This window comes from Carassius carassius, chromosome 19 (assembly GCF_963082965.1).
Source record: "Carassius carassius chromosome 19, fCarCar2.1, whole genome shotgun sequence".
NCBI lineage: Eukaryota > Metazoa > Chordata > Actinopteri > Cypriniformes > Cyprinidae > Carassius > Carassius carassius.
The window spans coordinates 26474777-26496080 of NC_081773.1; the positions used below are offsets into that span (position 1 = coordinate 26474777).

At 35.8% G+C, this 21304-nt stretch overlaps 1 protein-coding gene across 3 annotated transcripts in view; it reads right to left on the reverse strand.

The window, feature by feature from the left end:
• Positions 1–21304, reverse strand: part of LOC132095482 (dual specificity calcium/calmodulin-dependent 3',5'-cyclic nucleotide phosphodiesterase 1A-like) — a 66774-nt gene that overhangs the window by 32826 nt on the left and 12644 nt on the right. Inside the window, exon 1 of one of the 3 annotated variants that reach the window (XM_059500532.1) lies at positions 13760–13896. The exons of the other annotated variants lie outside the window; for them this stretch is intronic. Coding sequence (XP_059356515.1) covers positions 13760–13812 — 53 coding nt within the window. The 5' untranslated portion in view covers positions 13813–13896. Of the gene's footprint in view, positions 1–13759; positions 13897–21304 lie in introns of those variants that run through there. 3 annotated transcript variants of the gene reach the window in all.

Consider the following 21304-nt stretch of genomic DNA (forward strand, 5'->3'; position numbering starts at 1 on the left):
TTTTTAAGTATAAAAAATTGCATGCATAATGTGCACAAGCCATCCGCAAGCTGTTTCCCGCCCCATTTATTCTGACAAATAAATGGAAGTGTTCTCTGATGTCACAAATATCCCGCTGCTGACTTTTTGGTTCCAAAAAAGTCCCCTCGGCAACAGGGAAAATATTGTCATAAATTGTCCTCCCTGGACGCCAACACTGCTTACCAAACGTATTTATAGACAGATCATGAACACAGGCGAAGATTTAGAAGAAAGTGGATTGTCATCATGCTTAAGTCACTTTTTTTTCAGTTAAACTAGAGATATCAGTTAACTAACTACTAGGAATTTGAATATGGGTTTATTACAGTAATAGCATACAATTAAAAGGCTTATGAAATAAATTAAAAGAACCAAAACCAAACTAAGGTAACACTTTATTTTAAGGTGTCCTTGTTACATGTTGCACGATCATGATTTTTCATGGCCGATTCCGATACCGATTTTTTACAAGCAAACTGGCCGATTCCGGTACAGATTTCCGATTATTTTTTTTTATCTTTAAGCAACAAACAAGAAAGAAGGAAAGTGTGCATAAACAAGATGTTTATTTGGTATTTAATAGGCCAAACTGGCTTTTGGCTTTTGAAAGCAATAACCATAACCATTTGAAATTAATGGCAGTAACTGCACAGTAAGTGTAAGTAGGCTACATTCAATACAATATATGAAGTAAGTGTAAGTAGGCTACATTCAATACAAACATAGATGGTACAGACATCAGCATTTAGCTTTTATTTTTGAATTGGGTTGAAACTACATAGAACTGGCCTTAAATGAAAAGATTAACTGTGAAATTAAAGGCAATAACTGCATAGTTCTACAATCCAAACAACACAATCAACACACATTCAATAAGATGTTTCTAAATCAGCATTCAGTATTTGTTTTAGTTTTTAAATTTGGTTTTAAATAAAGAAAAGGTCTTTACCAGTGAGACTAAATAAAAGTATGCTATATAAATACATTATTCCAAAATTTTAAAATCAAATAATGTTGGTGCGAATGAAACAAAGATGCAAAGTGTTTCATTCATCCAATAAAAAAAAAATAGGGTAATGATTCACATCTATATTTTTTTACTTGAGCCAATGAAAAATAAATAACTTATTGTCTCAAGTAAAAAAATATAGATGTGAATCATTACCCTAAAATGTTTTAATAGGATTAATGAAACAATTTTTTCAGTGTACTACAGCAGGTGATTTCTAAATCAAATTAAAGGAGCATTGCGTAGGTTCTGAAATTTCTAACCGTTACTGACACCAGTGGCCGTTAGAGGAACTGCAGCCAGTCTCATGCTCGTTCTCAGTGCGCACGCTCTTTTTTTTTTTTTTATTTACTTACGAGGAGTGTCCGTGGGTGTCTGAATTGTGCTGGAGGCTGGTAGCTTCTTTCCATCCGCAGAGTCCATTTGAAAACACTATTGCCGCTGCTTACTATAATGGCTGGCGTGCCGTACGGTTGTAAGCCCAAGTAGACGAGAACGCGCATGACGTCACATTTTGTGAATTTTCGCGCAAATTCGGGCCCGACTCCTCCACACACAATTGAGCCTTACGGCTGTTCGCTTCCTGCTATTTGTGCCTCAGACGTGTAGCGCTGCACTTCCAGTGCTGAACAGCTGCCCGTGTCCTGCGCACAGATTTCGAAATACTTCCACACAAATGACATCATAGCGAACGATTACAATGTAGTATGTGCACGCGGGCGCACTTCCGGAGAAATCGTCCAAAAAAAAAAAAAGACAAAAAAACAGCCAATTGCCGATCGTGTATTTTAAGCAAAAATTGGCCGGTTCCGATTTATGGCCGGTCAACCGGTGCATCCCTAGTTACATGTTACATGTACTTACTATTATAATAACAATAAATTATGCATAATTGCATGCAAGTAATCCTAAAACAAACCCTAATCATATAGTAAGTACATGTACTGTAGTTAATTAATATTACTCAGTACTTAAATACATAATTACACTGTAACAAGGACAACTTAAAATAAAGTGTAACACAAACTAAAATATGAATTCAATCATTAAAATATGTATTTATTATTTATATATATATATATATATATATATATATATATATATAAAGTTAAATTAAAATATATATACTTTATATACATGCATGTGTATTTATATATACATAATAAATCTACACAGCACACACACACATTATGTACACAAAACCCTTTATTTTGGATGTGATTAATCGTTTGATAGCACCAATATATATATATATATATATATATATATATATAATTAATTATAATTTCATTGTAATTATGAATTTATAATGAATCATTATTAATAACAACTACTACTACTACTACTAACAATAATCAATATTATTACATAATTCAAATAATTATAATTATAAAAATAAAATATTTTCATTGTATAACAATAAATTACAAAACATAAACAATAAATAAATACTAATATAGGACTTTTTCAAAGCTCAAAGTCTCTTTACATGAAAAAAAAATTACTGCATCCAATTACATACATGGTGGGTGGTGGGGTGCCATTAGTTTAAAATACCACACATAAAAATCCCTATAGCCTGACAAATATCACTGAAGTAAATGTCTTGTTTGGATCAGGGAAGCAACCCACACTTTTTTAGACAATCAGAAAACTAGCTAATCAGAAACATACATTCCAAGTTGACAATATAAAATCTCTTGTCATTCAGACAAGACATCTTAATGGTTACAAGAAGGGACCTGCGAAGAGGCTGGTGCCTAGGGATCATGCACAACCATAATTCCAGCAAGATTGTGCGTGTATGGATTTGACTAGAGAACTTCAGCCCCTCTGGTGACGTGCTAAACCCAGGTTGACATAAGCATTCTGCAGTGATCTGCTCTGCCAGAGAACAATTCCTCAAGCCAGCAGAGCTCTGATTAAACAAACATCCCATTCTTCACAAGCCTGTTTCTCCACAGGCCTCCAAGTATTGAAGCCATATCTTAATGCCCACAGGACAGGTTGGTTTACACTGGATTGTAAACTAACCTCTTGGATTCCTATTTGGAGCAGTTAAGCTGAACCTCTAAATGCAAGTAACGTCGATCTAGTCGTGTTTTGGCAGCACAGAGGGCACTGATTTACTGTCTAAGACTATCTCTGTTAAACATCTCCCCCTGCTTGTCCTCCGCTAGCCACGTAAATCCAAAAACCTTGGGGGATGTGAATGACTTTGATGTGCAAGAAACTGGACTAAAGAATAATGTGCAATTTTGTTGTGATTAATTATAATAAAAATACTGAAATTAGGGTCATTTATCATGTCTACTATACCTGTTGGAGCTGGTTACATAGGACACATTCAGGACATGACATGTTCTGCCACAATAGCACATTACTATCTCTGAATTATCTTCATTCTCAGCAAACACTGATATATTTAATTAACTGCAATTAATTAGATTCAGATAAGGAGCACTACAATGCCCGGACTGCCCGGAGCCCGGACTCATCTGCACTCATCATCAATTGCAGTCACCTGTCTCTCATTACCTCATCAGTCTCACGCTATAAGAATGGCACACAAACACTCCCACGCTAGATGTGTTTCCACTGTCGAGCTTAAACCGGGCGTGCTAGTGCGTGCCAGGGCCACTGTCACTTCCGGGGCTTGATCAACGGCCAGGGTTTTTTGGCCCGACGAAAACCTTGGGCCAAAGTGGGCCAGCTGGGGCTAGAGGAGGGGTTATGAACAAAGGCGGAGTTTCTCTTCGTCATTTCAGAAAGATAACAAGCTTTAACACCAGCATTAAAGACTTTTTTAAATAAGTTGAGCTCAAAACTCACTATAAGTCAGCAGTGAGTGTTTGAAATAACTTGATCCGATGTGGATTATAATCACCATACAAGGCAGAAATATTTTATTTTTTTTATAAGCGATATAAAAGACTATGCACGATAAACATTAACATTACCATAGTAAACATGGTAAATGCATTCACTTGGAGAAATCAGACGTCAGCTTCTTATTCTCTATCACAATTGTGTTTTTATTTAGTAACATATTTTATCTTTCATGTCTCGTCTCAAGAGTTTAGCTCCATGTAGAATATGTCATCAAAATAAAATAATGATTTTTGTTCGAGTGCTTTTATAAAAATAGAGAGTCAGTGCTGCGGATCATAACAAAAAGCAGCTATAACACCAGCATTAAAAACTTTTTTTTAATAAGTTGAGCTCAAAACTCACTTTCAGTCGGCAGCGTGTATTTGAAATAATTTGATCCGATGTGGATTATAATCATACAAGGCAGAAATATTTATAACATTACCACAGTAAACATAGTAAATATGACCGCTTGAAGAAATCCGACGTCAGCTTCTTTTTCTCTATCACAATCGTGTATTCATTTAGTAACTTATATTATCTGTCATAAGTCTCGTTTCGAGAGTTTAGCTCCACGTAGCCTATCAAAAAAATTTAATAATGTTGTTGTTTTTTTGTTCTGGAGCTTTTTTTAAAAATAGAGATATTATCATTTATTCTAAATGTGACATATAGGCTACTGTGGCTACCAATAAACAGAAAGGGACTCGACTTAATAAGCAGGCTATTTTCATAAGCGTTAAAAATAAATAAATAAAATACAGATTTATTTCTGTGTGATTTAATTTTGAGTCCTGATAAATTAATTCATTATGATCAATGTATCACTTATTCAATGTATCAATGTATCACTTATTACAACTACAACAACAACAACTATTACTACTAATTGTTATTATTATTATACCGTTACATTATAAAATACATAATTATATAATATATTGTTTATTATTTATCATTATTTGAATCTTTAACTTGCTTTACAAAAATATAATGAAATTCAATTACAAAATCATACATCAGTTACTCACAAGGAATGTTTTTACAGCATATAAATAACAACAACAACAACAACAAAAACAACAATTTATAAATTAAATCTAAAATAAATTATTATTATTACTACACTGAATAATAATAATAATAATATCTATACATTTTTCATTATGCAACAACAACATCAATAATAATAATAGAATAATAAAGTGCTTTTCCAAAACTTACGATCTTAAGGCTCAAGAAAAATCCATCTAATTAGGAGCCCTATTAAAAATGTCATCACAAAAGAGACCAAAGTCTGTCAGCCATTGGCTCTAAAGGAATAAATGTGGAATAAATCTAGTCAGTTGCATTAAAAAATCTTTTCCTGAAAAGGAAATTTAAAGAGACAATCACTAGATAATCAGGCAGAGAATCAGACTGGAGTCCTTGACTGCCCTATTAGGATTTCAACAGTCATGTTCATTTTGTGATCATCAGTTAAATCAGTCTGCCCTTCAATAGAAAGCTGGAGCCATTGTGACTTAGTTGGTGAAGCATTTTTGTTGCCAAAGTCAATATTTGGGTTTTAAAACCATATTTACTGATAAATGTGACTCTTGAATTTTCCTGTTCATACCTCATAATTACTGTGAATAAAATATGTAACCATAGTAACAGTGAAAACTGTGAATATCAAGGATAGTGGTTTTTATAACAAACCAGAAAGTCTTATCGCAACTGACACGTTATTCAATAAATGGGAAAATTTAGATGCGACGCAATCAATCAAATCTTAATTAATTGAATGCTTTTATAAGTAACTTGACACTTGACAAAAATAATGAGAGCAGCTCCAGTGGAAGCCCAGATCTAAAAACTTCATGCTGTCATGAGCTTACAGTGAACTGTTTAAAGTGTGCATTTAATGCAGATGTAACATGAGATAAGCTTCAAGATAGGGCTGTCGCGCTAACTGCAATATCGCAATACGACGAGCGAATATTGATGAGCAAACCACAGAGGAATGCAAAAAACCACAGCAACCATTAGTTTTGCGTTTTCTTTTTTCATAGGGTTATTTCCTTCTCGTTTTACACTTAGTGCATGTTGTCAGGGTTCGGGGCTAATCACCTGCCTTTTGGGGTTGTGAATGTGTGTTTGGATGGTTTGACAGCTCACTGCGTCTGCCTGTTTGATTTGAGTTTTCCCCGCCCTCCTCGAATTTCTCACACGGTTGGATAGCCTTCAGCGAGAGGTGACGAGCCACACTGATGTTGTCAAGTGTCCAGAGGTCACTCCCTTTCATGTCCACAGATGTTGTCAAGTGTCCAGAGGTCACTCCTGTCATGTCCACAGATGTTGTCAAGTGTCCAGAGGTCACTCCTGTCATGTCCACAGATCTTGTCAAATGTCCAGAGATCACTCCTGTCATGTCCACAGATGTTGTCAAGTGTCCAGAGGTCACTCCTGTCATGTCCACAGATGTTGTCAAGTGTCCAGAGATCTCTCCTGTCTTGTCCACAGATGTTGTGAAGTGTCCAGAGATCACTCGTCATGTCCACAGATGTTGTCAAGAGTCCAGAAGATGTTGTCAAGTGTCCAGAGATCTCTCCTGTCTTGTCCACAGATGTTGTCAAGTGTCCAGAGATCACTCCTGTCACGTCCACAGATGTTGTCAAGTGTCAAGAGATTCCTCCTGTCATGTCCACAGATGTTGTCAAGTGTCCAGAGATCACACCTTCAGAGGTTGCCCCTACCTATTTTGTCTGTTTGGCCATAGAGATTGTTCCTGTCTTGTCAAGTTCTCAAGTGTTGTTCCTGCTGGTCACATCTGGGCCATGTATTGTTCCTGCCTGTCCTGTCAGACCTACAGAGGTCATTCCTACCAGTTGGGTCAAGGCCGTAGTTCCTGCCTGTCAAGTTATGGTCATGTAAAATGTTCCTGTCGGTCCGGTTATGTCTTGAGGTCGTCTTTGCCAGTTGGGTCATGGCCGTGGAGATGTGTTCCTGTTTGCCTTGTCAAGCCCGCGGAGGTTGTTCCTGCTAGAGGTTGCGACCACGAGATCATACCAGACCAGCTGTCTGCTGCTTCTGACGAGTCCCTCGGAGGATGCTCCTGCTAGTTGTCAGCCATTTCAAGGGGCTATCCTGTCTGTTTTGTCCTGTCCTTAAAGGTTGTTTCTGTTTGTCTTGTCAAACCCATCGAGGTGGGACCCTCTCTGGAACATCGGGTGACGCTCCTGGGAGAGGGGGTACTGTCAGGGTTCGGGGCTAATCACCTGCCTTTTGGGGTTGTGAATGTGTGTTTGGATGGTTTGACAGCTCACTGTGTCTGCCTGTTTGATTTGAGTTTTCCCCGCCCTCCTTGTTTCTCCGTTCTTAACCTTAATTGTTCACCACCTGTTCTCAATGTTCTTCTAATTTCTTCCCTTTATAATTCCCTGTGTTTCTCTGTCCATTGCCAGACTGTTCTGTCAGGAGAAACGGGCTGGATTCAGTTGCGGGTTACACTGAGCTTTATTGAAAGCAAATGAGACAAGGCAGATGAGTATCGTTCCACAGTTTAGCTCGTTCGACAGCCGAGACCCAGAGAAATGAAAGCTGGAATCTTCTAGGAGTACTGCATTCATGAGAACAAGAGGCAGAGGAAAACAGCAAAAGACACTGGAGCCTGAAGACAAGACAAGACAAGGTGAGTACACAGACCAGCTCGAGCTATTGGTAAGCGTTACAACAGTCTGGCAATGGACAGAGAAACACAGGGAATTGTAAAGGGAAGAAATTAGAAGAACATTGAGAACAGGTGGCGAACAATTAAGGTTAACAACGGAGAAACAAGGAGGGCGGGGAAAACTCAAATCAAACCGGCAGACGCAGTGAGCTGTCAAACCATCCAAACACACATTCACAACCCCAAAAGGCAGGTGATTAGCCCCGAACCCTGACACATGTATACTGAATATTAAATAAGTTAGTAATGACAACATAATGTGTACCATTCTGAGTTGTACAGAGGATCCGTAGATTTGCACTTAACATGCATAGACAGACATCGAGAGGGAGAGATCAACTGAGTACAGGCGATTACTTGCGGGTCATATTTATTTGAAAGTGAAAGTGATGTGACATACAGCCAAGTATGGTGACCCATATTCAGAATTCGTGCTCTGCATTTAATCCATCATACCACATACCGTGATCACACACAGAGCAGTGTGCAGCCATTTATGCTGCAGCACCCAGGGAGCAGTTGGGTGTCCGGTGCCTTGCTCAAGGGCACCTCAGTTGTGGTATTTAGAATCTTATTCTGACGGCACCCATTCACTGCAGAGGATCCACTGGTGAGTAAATGATGTTATGCAAAATTTCAAACTGAGTACATTTTCAGCCAATTAAAATTTTTAGGTGAACTATTTCTTTAATTCAAGGCTAAAAAGACTTCTGATAGTCCAGGAATACATGGTTATCAATACTTTGTTCTTTATTCACAATGGTGAGTGAAACACACTTGCATATTTACCTTAGGAACAAGTCCGGGGTCATGGAGGTCAATGCTCCTCCAGCCGTTTGAATGATAACAACCCCTAATCAACAGAAATTGAGGAAATTCATCCGGCCTGTTTCATTTTCACTCTGTAAACAAGCTTCTATTACATCCGCCGCATGCAGAGCTCTTCTATCCAGCTTCCAAAGGCACCTTAACATCATGTCAAATGATCCAGAACAAATACAAGTGAGCTTTAGAAATACATAGCCAAGCAAATATATAGTATAGTTACTTCTATCAGCGGGCCCTTCTGAAGGCATTTTTCTTCTTTCAACCAACCACCGAATCATTTAGGGCTATCAAAGTGAAGGACTGCTTCAAAAAACGAAAATGATGAAGGCATCTTAGTATAAAAAAAAGCCTCAGAAAATAGTTACTTGAGAGCAGGAGGACGTAGGGTGTGCAACAGTGGCCCCTGGACTGGTCATTTATCACAAGCCCATCCATTCTAAGAAGATGTGTCTTTTTTTAAAGACTTCTGCAAAAGTTAATGCAAAATACTCTGCAGCCGCCTTGGTTACATTTTTGGAAGCTACTTTCCAGTCATACTAGCACAGCTTGGGCCTATTTCAATGGGGACAAGCAAAAATCTCCAAAAACAGATTACGTTTCAATAGCATACTTCAAATCAGCAATAAAATGTATAACAACTGTATAAAACTTTGCTTCTTTATCTTAGATCATGCAAAATAACAGTTTCTCTGTTGGTTCTAAAAGGTTATTGGCTAATATAACTGAAAACTATTTATAAATACAGTCTTCAGGCGACAGATTTGGATAAATTTAACATTACGGCTCTTGCTCACAAATGGATGCTCTGAAGTGAATGGGTGCCATCCAAACAGTCCAAACAGCTGATAAAAACATCCCAATAATCCACAAGTAATCCACATGACTCCAGTCCATCAATTAATGTCTTGTGAAGTGAAAAATCTACATGTTTGTAAGAAACAAATTCATTATTAAAACATTTTTAAAACATAAAATGGTGCTTTATCTGTGCAGATTTCTCACCTGATTCAGATGAGAGGATTTTTTACTGGACAGCAATATCTCCCATGTATTACTCTACAAGCATTCATTATTTCCATGTATTACTCTGCCTTGTCCTACTGTCCTTGAAAGTATACCTTTTACACAAACTTTCAGAATAAAACATAAAAAACAGGCTTATTTCCATCGCTTTATTCTTATAAAATGTCTTGTCATCAGATTATAAACTGATGGATTAATCTGGTAAATGAATATGACAAGAGTCCTGGAGCCTGTGATTTATTTGACCAATTAATGCACAAACTCCTGAGTATTTACACATGAAAGGTAAATTAATCAGACAGTGTATTAATATTATAAGCAGGGTGAAATAGCAGTAACATAATCATCCTAAATGTATTGCCATGTCACGCCCCTTTAAACAAGAGAGCTGTGATTGATCTAACATAACCCAATTGTAACTGTTTATTCACAATTGGGTCATCTATCACATTGCTTTAGTACGAGCCGTTCTCTACCCTCAAAAAAGCCTTGACTAATTTTCTTTTAGAAACAAGCCAGAAATGTCAAGGGACGTGTTTGTGAGGTCAATGGTTTGAAAGTTGAATCTCCCCAAAGAGGAATACACAATATGCTCTTCAGGGTAAATAAGGCTGGGTTATGAATGTGTTCATATTTTTCATTAACTTACTAAATGTTGCTGGCTTTGACAGGGAATTATGGGCCAAAATTATCCCCACTGTTTTATTCCACAGTGACAGACACTAGATATCATACTGTATGTTCTCAAAACAGATTATCGAGGACTGATTCTGGTATGTAAATCTTTATGTTTCAAACCTTAGTGAGATGCTGTTGCGTTATGGGTTCCAGGGTCGAGTCATGTGATACAGATTGCATCTAAGTCTCGCAGGAAAAATTAGCACAATCTATAAAAACGCTACAAATAGCTCAAAGCATCGCAACATATATATATATAATCACCCCTGGCAAAGACAGTGTTGATTTAAAATCTACAGAAAGCTACAGAGGCCTATTCGGCTGATTTACAGAGGTTTCAGGCAACAACTCTGCATAATTTATGAAAGTAAAAATCTACTCTTCAGCTCATACATTCTGCATAGTTTGGCTTCAAGGTAAACAGATTTTTTCAATCTACTACATTCCGTCATTGCTATAATTGATATTTACATTAATGCACAACTGTGCAAAAGTTTTGGGTCATCATGTTTTTTTATGTTTCTGAAAGAAGTGTCTGAACAAAAATATGGTAAAAACAAGTAATACTTTAAAATTATAATACAGTTCAAAACAACTGGCCTCTAAATATATTTAAAAATGTCATTTATTTTTGTGATGCAAAGTCATTATGCTAGTCAAATTTTCCTTCAGAAAGCATTGTTATATGTTGATACGCTGCTCAATTTTTTTTTAGCAATGTTAGAAACAGCTGCTTAATATTTTTGTGGAAACCGTTCTACCACCCCCCCCCCCCCCCCCAAGATTCCTCAATGAATAGAAAATTTAAAAGAATAGCATTTATTTAAAATATAAATCTTTTGTAACATTATAAATGTTATTACTGTCACGTATGACCAACTTAATTTTTTGATAAAGTTTTTTTTAATTTTTTAAATAAATCTTACTCACCCCCCAACTCTTGAATTTTATTTTTGTGTATATTTTGCAAAGTTATGTTCTACCTGCAATACATTTCACAAAATATTACTCACATTGCACATTTTAATACTAAGGTTATACAGTGTGCCCCCTCTTAAGCAGATGGACAGCTGTTTTGTGTTACAAACAAATGTGTTTAATGTATGCAGGCTTCATAACCAAAATCCTTTATATTCTTCTGTATTCAAAGCCACACAGTCCAACACTCAATTCAGTGTAGAATATTTGCTCTAAAGGTGAGAAAAGATCTGCATAAATATATTTTTTCACTACCTAACTGAGGCAACTAATGTCAAATGTAAGAAGTTAATTCAATTGACATCCTCTGTGCTTTGTAATGAATTCCTAATAGTTTGCAAAAGCAAGATGTCAGCTCTGAAAAACGTGCAACACTCCATTGTTTTCCTTTGACATTATGATAGTGTCTGCAAAAAATGCAATCGGATAGGCTGTTTAATCTACCTTACTAATTTAGTCTTCTTTTAGATGCTTCCCAAAGCACTCTTCATGCATATCCACAAAGATAAGACTGAAAAAGCACCATAAAAAAGATCATAGATGTTTCATCAGAGATCCAGCAATTGATTGACCACTGAATGGATTCTGCCAGTGTGCTTTTCATCAGACATCACATATGGACTGTTTTTATGATAATTTTATGGTACTTTTGCATCCTTTTAAAAGGATGAAATCCCAATTTATTGTAACTGCTTGGAACAGAGCAACTATTTATTCTTTAGTGTTACACAGAAGAAAGAAGGTCATATAGAACAACATGAGAGCGAGTGAGATTTGGCCCACTAACCTTTTAACTAACCTAACCAGCAAGATTTTCTTTGGTTGATAAAAGTATTAAGCAGGGCAAACAATTTTACTAGCCAATGCTGTACCAGCATTAAATAATCTTAAACCAGTCTGGATCAACAAACAAATATAGCAGAAAAAAAAAGATGATTTGTTGGTTGAATCACAGCTGATTCAGTTTGTCTGTTTGGTCCTCATAGTAAACAACCATGCTTTAAAGCACTCCATGTGATGGACTGCAGATGTCACATAGAACTGCCCAATGGGATGTTACTCATCGCAAACAAATGGTAGGAGAAGCCTGATTTCCAGAGCCTTGCCTGCAAGTTTCAGAAATCTTATATTCCCATGCAGGCCTCCCAGAAGGCTGATATTGGAGTCAGTAAGGAAAGGAACCTCAAGGGGAACATCAGGGGTACAAAACATACCAGGAAAGCCCCAAGACAGAACAAGAGACACATACAGAAATAAATCCAAGGATACTTGAAAAGCCAAGAAGTCCCAAGAAGCCTAAAAGTCCTTCAAACAACATTATTGCAAACTCTGTACAGCTGACAACAACAGTTCTGTTTTAAAACCTACCGAGTTACATACATAGGCATTGTTAACAAAAACAAAAACTATTCAATTAAAAATGAAAATTGCTTAAACTACATTTTTTTTAATTAACATTTTTTTTTTTGGCAGATTTACTGTAAAGCATAAAATAATTCAAAATAAAAATAAATTCTATAATTACATACAAATAATTCTAAGATAACATTGGAAGTTAAGACATAGATGTAAGGTTTCTGACACAAAGACTGTTGCAAAAACTTTTAAGACAACTTCTGGCTACATTCTAAAGACATTACTGCATGTATAAGAAAATCCCATAATGCACTGCAACAAGTTCCCCAAGATGGTGGACAAAGTGAGAGATGGGCGAATTATAAACATCTTTATAATATATTTGATAACAAAATAATCTATAAAAGTATTGTACTGAATATGTGTGCAATATTTTTTGACGCATGCTGTTGTTGTCTATGCAGCTCGCTCCAAATCAGTCACTTATAAGGGTCCCAAATGAGTACGTACCCTGAGCACTACAGTATGTACACACACAACTCACTGCGCTTTAAAACAGAGCTAGTGGGACTTTATCCTCAAGACCATAGAACTCCAGTTTGAGATGCATTCTTAAGATGTACCTGTTTGACATCTGCTTCCATTTTACATGCACAAAAAAAGCAATTAGCAACCTGCTTGAAATAACAGAGAATGCAATAAACCACAGCTTAATGACCATTTAGTGGCATTTAGTGAGGGTATTTTGCTCCCATTCTTTGGAAATGCACTGTTGCTGATAACAGAGCAAAAAGCAGATAGGGTTGGAAGTGCCCCTGGGAATCAAGTCATGCTTTAGATTATTATACTATTCGCTCTCAAAAGTTTTTTTATGTATTGACTTTGTCTCAGATGTTTCTCCTACAATTCTTTAAGAGAAATGTGACAATTGTTGTTGTAAAGTAAGAGTTTATCACTATGAAATTCACATGAATAACTTGGACAAAATCTTGATAAATCCATACTGAGATATTTGACTTTTGATTGGTCAAATCTGAACATGATGTAGACACTGATCTCTTTTGAATTTAAGAAGAGACACGTGATGTATTTTCTCTCAGGAGAAACATCTAAAAAGAAGGAGGTGACTTAATTACAATACAAGCTACAGCCAATCTTCTTCAGACTTATGACTACAGAAAAACAAACGTACAACTTCAAAACAGAGTTCCCTGACAAACTCAGTCACAAAAGATGAAAATTTAAATGGAGTGGCCAGGAGGCCGCAGGTGAAACCCTCTTACCTGAAGATCGGTCTATGGAGAAGCTTTCTTTTGATGGTCACATACTCATCCATTTAAGAGCACGAGTCCAGAGAGTTTGTGAGCTGAGGTTTCATTCAGACTGTCCCCAGCTGCTCGTCACATCGGCGTGTGCTCTGCCCGATACAGCCTCCCTTTCCTCTTTCTCTCTCACTGACGGCCCAGTGCAAAAGGCCACATCACAGAAAATGCTGAGGCAGACACCAAACGCTCAGAGAGCCAGGCACCCAATGGAACTCCTGCGCCAATGTTGAACTCTTCAAGGTGGCTCTTATCTCTTTGTCCCTCATGCAAAAACGCTTCCCAAATGCCTGCCTCCTCTTAGATTCATGTCCTGTACAGCCGCTCTCCCTTCCAGAAAAGCTGTCGAGCACGCAAATTAACGCTGGCGGACAGAGTCTGGTCAAAAAAGGGGCTGGACCCTTGTCAGGAAACAGTAATTATATCACAATCTGGCTTGGGTTTAGTGTGATGTGTGGACAAAGTTATGCGATGCAGAGCGGGTCCTTGTTTCGGGAGGTGTGGGTTTAAAACGGTTGTGTCATGAGGAATCTGATTTTCCTACATCTTTTGGTGTACTTTGCAAACATACTGTAACTTTTAATCTCTGAAAAACTTATCCAGATGCTAAAACAGCACGTTGTAACCTTCTGCTTCTAGCTTTATCTTTCTGATATTACATTTGGAAAAAAAAAAAAACACACGCACAAAAAAAAAAAAACTTACACTAAATTTACACTTCAACAATGGAAATTTGGTATTGAGAAATGTTATCTGCATGTGGAAATACAAACTGATTTGAAGCTTGTTGCATCATGCCTGGTTAGGACACAGTCAAAGGGTCAGGGAGAGAGTGGAAAATTGTCATGGAAAACTAAATACTGACTGTTTTTGGCACTACAAAAACGTTGCTAACATTATAAGTGGACCTCAGAAATAACATAATTGGAAATGCTAAAATTAGCTTCAGGAGAGTGGGGATGTCAATCAATCACAGAGACTAACGGCATGGACTAGGAGGACGACACATCAAAAAGAGAGAGAAAAAAGAAACATCTGGCAACTACATTTGCTTGATCATTAAAAGCATCTTTAAAAAGAACACATTAATGTCTCCAGGTTTACAGTATGTCAAAAAAAATAAACCTTTTCAAAATATGCAAGGCACAATTTTATGAAAAATACATTTATTTTAAGATTTATTAGCTACAAACAAGTACTGATCTACTGTATACTATTCTCTCAGAAATAAAGGTTCATGATTGCCATTGATGGTTACATGAAAAACCTTTAATATTTACAGAACCTTTACATTCTACAAACTGCTCTTTATAGAAAGAACAGATTCTTTCGATTTTTGAAATGTTATGTTATTTATTATGTTATGAAATTTTAAACACAAAGAAAATAACTCAAAGGTTCTTTGAGGAGCCGAAATGATTCTTCTATGGCATCTTTATTTTTTGTCTGGAGATGGAAAAATAAATTAAACCTGTTCTAAAATCTGTTCTGCAAACCATTAATAGTGCATCAGGGGTCACTATAGACTTTTAATTTGGGAAAACGCATCATCAAGATAATAATTATCAGACATAACATGCATTGTTAATATATTACAAATTCAACAACACTCAATCAAAAAAAACAAAAAAACATGACATATAAAATCCAGATATGTTACATAAACATGGGCACTGGAGAGAAAGACTAAAGTGTCCTAATAAGGCAGTGAACAAAATAAAGCGAAAACAAATTTGAAGACCAGGATGCTGATGTGTCAAAGAGAAATACTAGACTAGTCCAAATACAAATGAAATGAAAATGAAGAAGTACTATATTTTCAGCATACACTAATAAAATATTTAGCACTGGGCTAAAAGTGGTAAAACGTTTTCGAGATTTGTACTCGAATGTAGGAAATTCCACATAAAGTCAGAATGAATCTCAAGCAAACATATCCCATGTTTTCAGGTAATCCAGAAATTATCCAGGCTCTGTGATCAGTTACAGATTGAACATATGTGATCATTTTTCAAAGAAACATTAATATGGGGCACGGGGGGGAGGGGGGGAGGGGGGGAGGGGGGGGGGGGGGCAGACAGCAAAGTCTGAGTAATGTTTGAGTTACTTTGAACTGGCCCATCAAATAAAGTACAAACAATCTAAACTGTTTACTCCTCTATAATGAGGCTCAGAAAGACAGAATACAGCAGACGGTTTAGGCAGTCATCTCTGGCATATCAGATGCCATTTTAATAATGGCTTCATGCTCAAAGATAATCAGGAGATCTGAGATGATGAAAAGGAGACTAGATTTCACCATTTAAAAAAGCTTTGTTTTAAATGTAAAATCTAGTTTCAAATACATGTGCAAAGGTCTTAGAAAATGCAATCTGTTTGCGTCATGCACTTTTAAAAAAAATGTTTATATTATTTTCTATAAAATTCTAAAAAAAATTTTTTACAGAATTAATGAATACAGTGGTGTGTCAAGGGAAAATCATCAAAATCTAAATATATATATATATATATATATATATATATATATAAAACTACTGACCTTGCAAAATAGTAGTGATGTGCGCATTCAAAACACTGCTTCACCAAAGCTTCGAAACATTTGTGAATCTTTTGCTTCGAATCAGTGTTTCAGAGCGCATATCAAACCGGCCAGGTCACATGATTTTCCCAAACAATGATTTGTTATGTCAAACTGTTTCGAAACGTTTCAAAATTGTTCACGATGGTTCACCAATTGGGGTGTTGATCTCAAAATGAACCCATGAACCACTTCTTGTTGCCCAGTTAATCATGTGACATGAAATACCACACATTTTTACTATAAAAAAATAAAGAATTCAGGGTCAGATTTTGTGGGTTAAACAAAAGATGGCCATATAGTTTTAAAAATTTGTAAAAACACATACAAATCACACCATACCTTAAAAATAACAAAATGAGCTTATGATAGAATTAAAGTGCCCTTATTATACCTTTTCGACTACTACCTTTCATGCAGTGTGTCATGTAGCTGTATGTGAACATAAACTATGGACAGTGCACGATAGATAAAGTTATTGCCTATCAAAAAAAAGAGAAGGCTTGCAATTTCCTAAACAAGTTGTCAGGGAATTTGAATATGTTACGGCTCTATTTCACAAATTAACATATTTGCATAATGTCCGCCCACGTTTTACATCACAAACTTGCCTGCCCACAAACACAGTAAAATTTCAGTTTGGTTAACATCATTTTGAAAAGACGCTGTATCCTTCGCTGTGAGAGTAATTTTAATTTATCACATCTCATAATTACCACAAACTTGTTTACACTTGACACTTACCATTGAGAAATGTCCTGCTTGTGAATCAGTCTCTTGTCGATCAGACAGATCAACCGTTTCATCATCAGACTCCAGCTTGAATTGGTAAGGTACAATTGATACTATCTTCTCTATGTATTGACAAGTCTCCAGGGCTGTCATTCTGTCATGGCAATGGGCTTTCATTTCCGACACGCTTTGTACAAGTTACACCGATCCAAAGCCAATCTCTATATTGCTCTGGACCAATCACAAAGGACTGCGCGTTCTGACCAATCACAGCACTGAGGGCTCACGGAAAGGAGGGGTTTGGAGAGACTGATTCTTTGAACTGCTTTGCACGAGTCGTTTATGAATCATTTAGAAATTAGGTAAAATTAAATCTATTTTCTGAGAAAAGTAACGTCTTTTTGACCTTGCATGCATGTAAACCTGTTTTAGGACTCATAAAAAAAATGTATGGGCACTTTAAATCCACCTCCTTCTCCTGACCGATAACTCTACTTTTGCCTGCTGGTCTTTATAGACAGCTCTAATGAAAACAATTAATTAAATAATTACATAAATGAATTAATTCATTAAATAATTAATTTAGTTAATTGTGTGTTAAGGGTTTGATTATACTTAAATAAAACACATAACACAAGCACTAATATTTAATAGGATAGTAAAGGGCCTGTGTGATATCATTTCCTGGATTTCTTGTCACATGACAACAAAACAGCTTCCTTGCATGTTGTTTTTACCCATCTAGCCCCTGTTGGTAGATGCTGTAACTACACCATCTGCTTCTAAAATGCAACTCCCTTGACGGCCATTCAAAAGTAGCAGTGTGTTCACATATTTACTTTTAATTTGTCAAATTATAGCAGATGTTTGCTATTGCTGAATCCATTTTGGAGGCTCTTGTTAATGTGAAATGGGATATTTTTCCACATCTGCAGTCTTTGACGTCACAGCACAGCATAGTTGCTAGTGAAGGCTGTAGCACTGTGTGCATTCTTGAGGAGCCTTCAGCAAATCAACATTGTCATGATGTCATTTCCCACGACTCCGTGATGCATGGCATTTACTGTATTGTATAGCTCATATAATTGGCCACTGAGATGAATGGGAAAGGTAACAGATAACGCTCTCCAGGTATTGTACAGTACACCTCTTAGGTTATGCATGACTATATATCAAACTGCATTATTTTTTAAACTTCTAATGAGCACAGTATCATAGTGGCTAATTTTAGATTTTTTTATAATTTTTTTATTATCAGTTTTGGATAAACATTGGCCTATATATTTAATTGTGCATGCTTATTTACTTCATTTTTACATTTAAATTGCCTTTGCCATCAGCTAAATTTTGCACAAAATTAATCTTTAAAAACTCCAATAATTTAATAACATAGTTAAATGTTAACTTTACATATATCCATTTTTAGATTGTACATTATAATGGTGTGATGCCTAAATTCACTTATATATTTTTTTTTGTTGTTGGTGTTTAATTTTAAATTTATTTAAAATGGTGTTTGATTTTTAAACCAGCGATTTATTATTTAAAGTACTAACATTAAAATAATGATTGGCTCATCGAAGAAGTGTATTTAAATAATTGTCTGTATAAATATCATTTTGAATACATTTTTGAGTATGGATAAAAACAACAGCTGTAGAAACATCTGCCATTTTCCAAATCACATATGAAAACACCAAGTCTTGTACACTTACTGCAAGTTAGCTTTTGAAACAGTACAGAATACCATATGCAGCCAAAAATATCTGAGATTGCGGTATAGAAAACTTATCCTACCACAATCCTTGATGTTTTTAAAATCCAGAATGGAAACGTGAAGATGGAATCACCACAATGTGGAAAACACTACCTCGGCCAAATATAAAATGTCATTCAGACATGACTGAACATATCCACATGGTATAATACAGGAGAAAGCCGCCAATGAAGAGATTAAAGATAGAGGATAAGTCTAACACCCAATGAAAGCCTCCAGCCACAGTATCTATAGCAACAGACTTCACAATCCAGGAATCCAGCAGATATTCAAAAGGACAATACAGACTTTATTATTGGACTTCTTTAGAGGCAAAGTTAAAAACACAAATGCACAGGTTGCTCTGTCTGCTCTTCTTGGGTACCACCCTAGAGAAGCCACATGACACTAAGAAAGAAAACACACATTAAACTTAATATTAAACTTCAAAGGTCACCACCATCCTGCATTATAGTAATGATGAAACTAGACCCATTCCTGGCCAAGAGAAAAAGACTGATTTGGCTTGTTTGTATGGGTGGTTTTTAGTGTATGTGCATATGTATCAGATGGCCATTGGATAAACTGTCTGATCCCAAGATGTGATAAAACAGTACCTGATTCTCAAATTTATGTTGCGAAGTCACACAATGTGAGGTCTCAAAGCCACAACACTGACCTCAACTGCAAAAGCAGATGAAGGCTTTTGCTTATTATAGACACTAGCCGCGTTTCCATTACACTTTAAATTTCCTTTCCTTTTTAAAATTCCTAATGGAAATGTCAATTTCTCAAAATCCCATATATCGTAAAAAAGTTTTTATGTTCACATGAGGTGGCTTTTCAGGCAATTAGAAAAAGGAATATTTTCAATAGGTTTTTTTATCGATATTTATGACATTTCGTAAAATTTTGCAAAAATCTGTAATGGAAACCTGCCTACTATTGAGCAGAGTCACAAACACCACAAAACCTGTGTCTTATTTGCTAACCATCTGCAGTCAAGTCTATCCAGGTACATAAAGATTAACACAACTTCTTGAGTATAAATTTCATTACTGTCATTCTTTTCAGTGCTTTTTTATTTTAAGGTTCAATTATACATTGTGTGTTACTCAAAAGTCTCTATTAACCCCACACTGTTTTTATTTATAAAATGTGGTATATTTCGGATTATTGTGTACAAGTTAAAAACTTGAAATGAGGAATCTTTTTGACATTTTGTACAGTAAAAATAAGATAACATCTTATTTAATAAAATATTAAGATTTGTCTTCATAAATTAATAATAAATTAAATATGAGTATATTTTGTTGTACTGCACTGGCATATTTTCCACTAAATTTAAACTTTTAAGTATATATACATTACTAGTCAAAAAATTAGAAAATCTAAGATTTTATTGTTTTTAAAAGAAGTCTCAGATGATTACCAAAGTTGTCTTTATCTGATCAAAACATATTATAAAACAGCAATTTTGTGAAATGTTAACACAATTTAAAATATATTTTTTAAATCTTTTGCAGTGTTGCTTTAAGTAAGTGTTGTTGATCTTGTTTTTATGGAAAATTTGACCTAAATACTCAAGTATAAAGTATAAAATTTTTGCAGTGCATTGACCATGTGGTAGCAGTAATTCATCAAAAGGTGGAAACATTTTGATTTCTATTGCGCCATACATCTTTACTTCATATCATTTTCTAGTTGTATACTGTATGCTGTTCATCAGAGCTCCACATCATAGAAGTAAACCTGCATTCCTTTACCTCTTCAAATCTATATTTCTGTCTTGAAAAGTGTTTATGTCTTGTAAAATGCGTTCAACCTTTTGTATCTAGATTAACTGCAGGTGGAACGCTGAACAAATGCCTTGCACCACAAGTTGCGCTTTTGGTCTCTATGGCAACAAACTGCTGCTGCTTTCTCTGCATTCCTGTCCTAAAGTGCCTTCATCACCTCATGATTAACAACATTTGTTCCACAATACAAATGCACTCTTTATCGAATGTGTTACAACGGCATCTTTAAAACAGCATGTGTCAGGAATCTCACTTTTCAGGGACAGAAAGACAAAAGAGCTCTCAGTAATGTTGCATAGTTTATACAAATATACAGTAGTTTTACTGCCTTAGTAAAACAAGCTTTTTTATTATAAAAACACACACACAAATGAGTCAATTGTTGACACTGAGTAAGATTATAGAGCTAGGGAATTACTATGGATCTAGTATTTCAGATATTTTGCTTTTGAAAGAATTTGGTGAGAAATATTTGAGGTCATATTGAGATCTCTAACATTTGCTGGCACAAGGCATCTTTGCAAATTTCATCATAGTTCATCGTAGCTAAAATGTCATGTTATATCTCAGAAAAAAGTCTCCATTTGGTCTGTATGCTGTCTAGGAGAAACAACTGAGACATTAAAGATTTTTTTTTCTTT